Source organism: Mycetomoellerius zeteki, unplaced genomic scaffold (assembly GCF_001594055.1).
Source record: "Mycetomoellerius zeteki isolate Tzet28-1 unplaced genomic scaffold, Tzet1.0 scaffold188, whole genome shotgun sequence".
NCBI classification, from domain to species: Eukaryota; Metazoa; Arthropoda; class Insecta; order Hymenoptera; family Formicidae; genus Mycetomoellerius; species Mycetomoellerius zeteki.
The window spans coordinates 1,584,641-1,594,090 of record NW_017256836.1 but is presented as its reverse complement, the minus strand read 5'-3'; the positions used below and the strand labels follow the sequence as shown (position 1 = coordinate 1,594,090).

General features: G+C 31.0%; 2 protein-coding genes across 2 annotated transcripts in view; both read left to right on the top strand.

Annotated features, from left to right (window-relative positions):
- Positions 1-1,542: 1,542 nt before the first annotated feature.
- LOC108721939 (uncharacterized) overlaps positions 1,543-9,450 on the top strand; it is a 10,094-nt gene continuing 2,186 nt past the window's right edge. The window contains exon 1 of the mRNA XM_018446769.1: positions 1,543-1,679. Coding sequence (XP_018302271.1) covers positions 1,663-1,679 — 17 coding nt within the window. The 5' untranslated portion in view covers positions 1,543-1,662. The remainder of the gene's footprint in view (positions 1,680-9,450) is intronic.
- Positions 6,724-9,450, top strand: part of LOC108721938 (uncharacterized) — a 15,723-nt gene continuing 12,996 nt past the window's right edge. Inside the window, exon 1 of the mRNA XM_018446766.1 lies at positions 6,724-6,734. The gene's annotated coding sequence lies outside the window, so the exon portion shown is untranslated. The remainder of the gene's footprint in view (positions 6,735-9,450) is intronic.

The following is a 9,450-nucleotide window of genomic DNA, read 5'->3' as shown; positions in this document are numbered from 1 at the left end:
TATACTTTATTATTATTTTTAATACTATTATTTAAATACTTTTAATACTATTACTGACAAACAAAAATTATAGGATTAGCCTACAAATATTTGATCGGCGATTTTAGATCAAGTGAGATCGCGTTTCGTATCGATCAAAGAAATGCATCGTTCTTTTTCTTGATACCCTTCAATCATGATGTAAATGCACGTTTCCTCTATTGAATAAATGAAAGAGAAAGAGAATGAGAGAGCGGCGAATGATGAGGTAGAGCGCGTTACGTATGTCAATCGTCTTAGAAAGTTCACCGGTGATAGTACCGACGCAGAAAGTGGACGATGATTTATAAAGTAATAATGACGCTACGAATCTTATTTATTTGGGACATGTATGAACAGATTAAATAGTGTTCTACTTTTGAAGATCTTCAGATTGTATCGATTCTCTATGCACAATGAATTACGCTTGATTCAGTCAAGTGACAATTATAATTTTATCTTTTTCCTTTTCTTGAGACCGGAAGTCTCTTCTACAAATAATTCAAATAATAAAAGAAATGCGTCAAAAAGAACATGATGTGAAAAAAATATTGCCGAGTGTTCGTCTGAAGTTTTTTTAACGTAAAATTAAGCAAATACCTAAATTGTTGATTGCGCTTCGGTACATACGCTTAGTTTCACGGTTTAGATTCTAGTCGAGAGACGAACATTATTAAATGAACAAAAAGTGCCAGTGAACACTCTTGACGCTATAAAATGTTTACTCTTCACTGAATATTGATACGTTATATTGATTTTGCTCAATCGTTAAATCCGAAGTCCAGAATAATTCCGCGAGAATTTTTTCCCCTGTGTCGTTAATAAAGTTCATCAAAATTGCAAATAATTCCGTTTCCCGGGAACAGCGTGACGTATTTTACACATACTGCGTATGTGTGCGATTGAAACATTATCGGAAAGCGAGATATGTACTTTCGCGACGTCATATCCTTTAACGTAACTCAGCACAGTCTTCATTTTTACAATCCTGTCTCGTTTCATTAGTTGACTTAATGATACATATGTTATCTCTAACATACGCGAAAAGCTTTCCCAACATTACTGACGTTTACCTTTTCGATTATCTATGTTCGGCGTACAGATTGCCTGCTAAAAAATCAATTCATTCTATCGTTTATGTATTTTTTTACTATATTTGAAAAAAAAACCGGTTGATGACGACAGTGACTGGTTTTGTCATTGAAACTATGAGCACATACGGTGGTTGATGTTAGGATTTCGATTGACGAGGAACTTAATATCGAGCGACGAGAAAAAAAGAAAGGCGAATCGATCGAGCATGACTTTCGATAGCTGGTCAAAGGTGGATGATCGTGGATGGTGGCCAGGGGTAAATAGCATAATAATTGTAGGAGACGATCGGGTCCCACCATTATCATATAATACGCACTCGCGTCCTGGGGTCAGCGCGCAGAGAACTTTGCATGGCAAATATACGAGTCGCGGACGAATATTCATCAGCAACTACCGCTGGTCTTTACCTTCTTAACGGACGTCCGTGAAGTTCGGTCTCTCTGTCGGCTTCGGCAAACTCGTTCGTAAAGTGAGCTTACTGATTACGGGCGATCCAACGACGATCAACGTTTGAGGCAAGGAGGTATTCGGAAGGATATTGCATACAAGATGTTGTTTTCCAAGCGGTACGTACAGAGTCGTCGGATAAATCCTGTCGCGATGCGGAAACAAGATCATTTTAACATTTCTTCCATTCTGACTTCTTTCTCTCCGAAAGTAAAAATACTCATCGCGAAACTTGTTTTCTAACTGTATACTTTTGTTAATAATCTTCTTGCGAAGTGTATAATTCCTTGCTACGACAGTGTCAATAGATTCATTCGCTACGATCGGTTTTACGTCGAATCGTTTCTTTCGCAAAAGAAAACGCGGACGCGTATTTACTGAAATATCTCAAAACTTGACAAATCAGAAAATAATTTTAATATGAAAATACTTTTATTGGACTATATCAAAATAATTATGTAGAACATTCAAGCTGGTTACTAGAATGTCAAAATTTCTTACGGTATTGCTCATCATGCTTGAGTTTCCATAATTATTTTGATAGTTCAATAAAATTATTTTCAATTTTAGACTTTAGCAAAATCGTTCTTTTCGTGTAGATTGGAAATGTGTTAAGATTTTGTAATCTTTGCGGATCCTATGGCGAGAATTGACGGGAAATATCACTTTTCAAGGCTCGTAATTGCGTTTAGACCGTTCACGATTTCAGCTGTGGAATTTAGCATCTACCTCAGGTAATGGTTCACTTTGAACATATTTCTCGTTTCCCTAAACAAGGCGCGTCGCGCGAAAAAGAAGAGATACACTGAACGGTACCTTGAGTAGGATCTCCTCGAAAAAGTGGCACGGGTTTCTTCTTTACGTTACTCGGACACGTTACTCGTGATCGAGGTTTTACATTCAGGTGGTTCTTGTATTGGAACAACCTAGTTACAGAACAGAGACTTTGTTGAAACGACTGATTCACAGTAACGTGATCTCCATTTTGGGAATTTTCTCTCTCTATCTAGAGCAATCTATAGAGAGCACTATTTAAACATAATTTAAACTTTATAAAAGAAATTAAAAATAACTTGATATAAAATAATTTACGATTTTATAACGTTTTTCCTGGGATTACATTTACCGTTCGATAAATTTGTATAAAAATTATATAGCAGAGTTAAATTATCAATCTTTTAAATGAATACGTACGAAATTATACACTGTCTTTAAATAAAACGACTGAAACTAAATTAAATTTTACTTTCTATAGTTTAGAATGCAGTATAATATATTTTAAGACGGATAATAAATTAAAGAAAAAGTATGTCACATTATTTATATTGTATGTCACATTATTTATATTGCTTGTTGAATATATTCGATATACGCTTATACAATTGCGATAACATATGTAATTTTGGAAAAGAAACTTTGCCTTTGGCAATTCCACTGTTTTTCTAATTATTAGTCGTAATTTATTATTTGTCCCATAGTAATTTTATTTACAATTGACTGATAAAACTCGTTCCTAAAATTTTTGAAAAAATTATCATATCGCAGCAATAATATGCTTATCTTAGGAAGTTATTATCAAATGTATGAGCTTCAAATGTGTTTCTCATAATTATCGATAATCTGATTATTGGTAGACGAGTTAGAAAATTCTATAAATAAAATAAATATAAATGAGATATTGAAGTTTGAGTATTGAGGAAAACTTTTCAAATAACTATTTCGAGCACATTGATTGAATCTGATTACAATTTCCGATTAATCGAGATTTCAATATAATGAAGGAAAAATAATTTTTGTACGTTAATTGCGAAAACTGACATTCAATATTTCCGTATTTGTATAAACATCGGTAGGCTATATCAGGGGGAACGTATACCGGAGTTTTCTCGATCCCTATAGTAATGGAGCTAAAGACAAATACTCGATAAGTAATGACTGCGGTCTGATTTCTCCGTCCTCCGGCGGCAAGGGAAATAGTCGATTTTCGGATGCATGCTGGACCGGACTGGTGCAAGTAGGACGAAGTAGACCTATAGTTGTAAGTGGAACACTACACAACGACTATTTTTAGCGCGTCACCTGAGACACCTCGCTTAATTTCGCTGTCCTTAATCAGTCGAGGATCGATGTAACGCTAGAACGCGCTATTATTTTTTCCGATGAGCTCTTCGTCCCTTTTAAAGGGTTGCTGACGCGTGCACACACCGAGTTGTCGCGGACCTAACGCCGCTGCGTTTATAAATAAGACACTCTACGTAACAATATATTGCATTATTAAATATCGTAGAATATTTAAGAAAGAGAAAGTCGCGGTCGCCCGTGGCTACAATTATTGTGCAAGAAGGCGATTTGCAATTCGAACTTGTGATGTTTGCGAAGCAAATTGCACTTGCAACTTAATCATGATAAAATTACGTTTTAAATTTCCTTCGTTTTTCCACTGAAAGCGAAGGCAAAGTAGCGAATCGTCGATACAATATACCTTTACACCTTTGCACAATGCGCACTTTTTACAACTCGCCCAGTCAATGCATTTACAGTTAAATTTCCATTTTGTTCACGTATTCGCTATGCAAGTATCGGCGATTAACATAACAAAGCGATTTCATGAATTCGGCCAGGGAAACGATTGAATATTCATTATACGTGAACGAGTAGTTGGAAACTTTATTGCAAATTTCAGCGATCACTGGCTAATACGTAATCGCCGTAAACAAGCTCATCGTTGGCGAGATAAGCTTCGTTGCAATTACTTAATTAATGAAAGCCGCTTAATTAATGACAGGAATTTTTTGCTGAACTCAATTTATGAAGCTTTAATTGATTATCTTCTTTCCGTTGTTTTCTTGTGAAGCGAAGATGGATAATATCACTGTTGTTTACGGTTTGTTGTTTGTTAATAAATCCAGTTGAAAGGTCGCATTTTTTTATTCGATACAATCGAGAAAGATTCAGTTTTGTCAAAATTGATATCTCTTTTCTGACGATCTCTGAGTGAAAAACAAAGATTTTGTGTGTGTATTTAAACAATTCGAAGAAAGATATTATTTTACATTCGATAATGTTCTATATTTATCCTTTTATAAGATAAAAAAGTTCTTGTTCATTGATAAAAAAATTTATTGAATAATTGCTTGGAGAAATAAAAAAATGTTTGACTTTAAACGTTATTACTTTTAATTACTGTTTTCTCCAACAATTATAAATATTTATGTAAATTCAAGCTTATTTGCCTTCATGTATTTATGTATGTATAATAGAATCAATGATTGAAACAGATGCATGAAACATCGAATAAGTTAAATAATTATACACGATTTATTAAATGGCTATATGACATACAAAATTATATATTAAATAACAATAACATAATAATTTATATTAATGCTGTAATTGGTTGCAAACTTCGTTAAATCAACATTCAATTCTATCAATCCGGGATAATGTCAATAAGATTAATTATATAACATTTGCATTATTATGCAATGCGTTTTTGGAAACTTGTAGAGTGGAAGGAAGGGGATTTTATAGAATATTATTTTGTTTTATAACTTAGTAGATATTGATGCGTGATATAACTACTTTTGGTACAAGTTTATTAATCAAAGAGTCTTACCAATTATGTTATATAGATGAAAGTTCTTTAGGTAAGTTACAAAAAACCGAAGGAGAAAAAATGCGGTTATGGAATAGGAGGGACTGGAGGGAGGATATGGAATATCACTAATTACTGTAATTTAATATCAGATACACACATTTTGATACAAAATGTAGTTCAATTACATCATTAGAAAGCCACATTCAAGGCTTCCAAGCTAGATTAAAGTTACAAAATGAATATCAACATACTTTTCAAAATTACGTAAAAAGTATAGGGAAACTCCGGTATATACGCCGCGCCGTATACCTAACAAAAACTTAATTGATCAATTTATTATTTACTATGTTTAAGATAAATAAACTAAACTAATAAAAACTTTATACTGTCTATTATAAAAAAAATATTAAGAATTCGAGAAATATTTGTTTTTTATATTAAAAATTTTTTTGTCGTATTTTTGTCGTATAGAGGTGGGATGTACGGCTTATGAAAAATTTACAAATGGTGCTTAGAAATAGGAAAAAAAATAACACTATATATATATATATATATAACTTATAAAATGTGTTCATACAAAGTTTTTAAGGAATAAGAATGATAAATATATATATGAAGTAATAGATAATAATTCTAATTTTTTGCATATATTACAAGTATGATGATATGAGGTACATGTTTCGCATGTAGTTCATTTATTTAATGACCGAATCTCCATTCTGCGCACTTTGTTTGCTTTGGGCATAAATCCCGCTCGCTAAAAATACCACATGTCCCAAGCAAGTGGGATATACAAGATAATATCAAGCTGAATAAAGAATACAAGAGCTAAGCACTTTTGTTTTGCTATACTACATTCTTGATTATTCCTCTACATTTATGTATCAAATAACCATTGCATTCCCCACAGTAATCATTTTGTGTAAGTTATTATATATGATTGCGCTATTTACTGCATTGACAAATCGACTCAACTGACACAGTGGTTTATTAATATAATAACAGTAAAAAGCTAAAATCATAACACAATACTAATATAACATAAAGCATGTAACGGAGTGGTTGCGTGCAAATTACTCCCATTCCTTCTATATTTTCTGACTTCTGCGGCATAAATACCGGAGTTACTCTACACCTATAAAATTATCTGTTGCATGTAAAACTGAAATGCAGCTTTATGACAACGTAGTAAACACTATTGACTATAGTGATCATGTTATCTAAGCAGTCTGTAAAGAAATAATTTTGACGATTATTTTAATATGCAGCGCAAACTATACAAGATATTGTGGTATTCCAAAATCCCTCACTTATTTCCGCTTCCTTTCTTTTATGTTATTGCGCGGAAGAAAATTTTTGATTTATTTGGGCTTATTAAATATCAATTTGTATATCAAAGTTGTGTTTAAAAACCTCGCTGTGAGTAAAAGAGTTGACTAATGGGTTGGTATTCATGAACAACCATATTCATATTATTAAAGAGAAGAAGCCATCGGAGCTGTTTAACATCTTAAAACAGATTAAAATTTAAAAAACACAATTTAAAATTTAAAATAAGAACCAATTATGAATATCGGTCCATAAATTAACTTTTTTATTCAAAGTAATGTTTTGGAACGTAATCTAAATAAAAGCTTCATTCAAAATTAATTAAAAAATTAGTTTCTGTTATTTAGAATTATATTTTTGTGGTAAATGTTAAACTTTTTAAATTTGCACTTCAAAAATGAGATTGGTTTAATGTTGAGATTATAATATTATATTAAATATATGGCTAGATATAACTGATAGATAATTTATAAACACTAATGGATTTAGGACATACAAAACATATATTTCTTTTATGTATTAATCAAGAGACAGTTATATTTTATTTTATTTTATCCATTCATTATAAATTAACGACTACTTATTTTTAGCAACTTCTCTTTTAGCAATCGTGTATACATAGATGTATAAATTGTTATAGTCATTAGCGATATGTATTAGCATTTTTCAAAGATACAAAATCGAATTACAACCGCATCGAAGACGAGAGCATCAGATATTTCTCTTAAAGAGTGTTATGCTATTTGCATGACATTACATCATATTTATTTATTATATCACCGTTGTCAAACGTACGCATACAAATCAGCTGTTTGAGAAATCTTCTTTTCCGCAGCAAAATGCTGAACGTTCATTCGAGTAATCTTTTATGATGTTTTGATTACTGAATATCTCCATCCGTCGAGCAAAGATCATCAGTCTCGTCATTTATCGCGCAGAACATTCTATAATATATTCCAGATAATCATTAATAGCTGTCTCAATGTCAGTCTCATTAATAAAAATATGGCGATTTTACGAAGAGACACAAAATCGGACGACTTCTCCGATTATTAATACCAAAAGTTTTGTTAAAATTAATTGCAATTGATTCAAATATTTATGATAGGGGGATGTTCCGTTTTGCAAAAGATCGATCTTCCCCAACGACAATAGCGATTTTAAACCGATCTATTTTTACGAAAAATTGATTTTTCTAACTAAAAGGGACTATTTTAAATTGATTTCTTTGTAAAGATTCACTTCTTTTTAATTACTTCAAAGTAATCTTTTCGTAAATAATCGATTTTTAGTGACTTGATCTGAAAATCGCACATCCCTAGTTTATGATTGTGAAATAACAATTTTTGTTTTTTAGAAAATTATATTTCTTAAAATCTCGTTAAAACTTAAAAAGAAGCCGTATTATAATCTGATAAGAAGCTAATTAATAACTTTTTGAGGAGCGGAGTTTTCTAACAAAGAAACTTAAAAAAAAATCTTGTTAAAGATTTTCAAGATCGATAAAATTGATTTTGACCTTAGAATTTTTAAATTCATATTTCAAAAAATAATTTCATATTTCAAAAAATAATCATGACAATCACTTTTTATTACTTATCTGTATAGGTAGTTACATGGGTAAATAAATCTTCACTACATTCATGTAAATATTCAAAATGTTCCATATTTTTAATTAATCCTCAGAACGTTCTGTTTCTATTTTGAATCTAATCACATTTTCAATGTTCAATAAAAATATCGCAATTACGCTTAGGTAGACCATATTGGATATATTTACCTTATTGTGTTCGTTACATTCGAATAGAAACAGCAAAATGTAGGGCATCTATCACATACGCACGATCTTTTTTGGCAATTTTTGTTTAATATAAAAATAAAAAGGTTTACATATCTCAGAAATTAAATTACAATACAGACGTTTCGGCCTTAAATTAAGCCATCCTCAGTGTAAAAGTCAAAATTATCATATTTCATAAACTGTGTTTAGAGTCACATATTAAAAATATATCATTTTAAACAAACTACTTTCTAATATATAAAACAAAAAAACATAAATATCGTTCTGTTTGATTTATCATATCTTCTTATGTACCAATCCATTACAATTCATTAAATTCGAATAGAGTTATTCATTTTAATCTTAATAGGCACATATTCCGAAAATATGCAGATTTGCTAAAAAAAACATTCCAAATAGAAGTTGTATGGTATAAAGGGGAACGTATAATGTTGTTACCTCTTTAATGTTGCAAAATCTCAATTACGCCGCTGAAAATAACGTATGTTCTTTTTTCTGCCATATTCATCATCAGTGATGCACACTGAATTTTTATTAGCTGTATGCTTCACTTATGGTCACAACATAAATGTATTATTCTGTATAATACTTGAAGAAGGATTTATGATGACAGCGAAGGTATTAAACTGAATTTTAATCATTTCCCGTTGTCATAAGATGGAAGAATTATTGTAGTATAGATCATAATCAAATGTATCTTTTTTGATGGATTTTAGATGTTTAAATATTTTCATTTAAATTACAGTAGTCATTTTTTAACTGCGCATCGAATTGATTTTTTGGACTTAAAAACGCAACTAAACTATTGTAGTAATATCACTATATCTAATAATATCATTGACAAGCAATTTAATAATTTAATGCTCAATTGGCAGCACTTTAAAAAGATCTTAATGTACTGAAAGGTCCGAAAATCAATTCGGCGCGCAGTTCAAATGACTATATAAATTCATATGAAAATATTTAAGCGTCTAAGATCCAGCTTCTCGTACTTGTTGTGTATTTCCATTATACGGTCTTAATAAATCATTTATTATTGTATCTTTTTTTATTATCGATATTTTACTTTCGCCATTATTTGCCATCGAATAAGTATAATTTTCTATCTTTAAACGTAAGATTATATATATATATATATATACAGGGTGTTTCCAAATTAAAT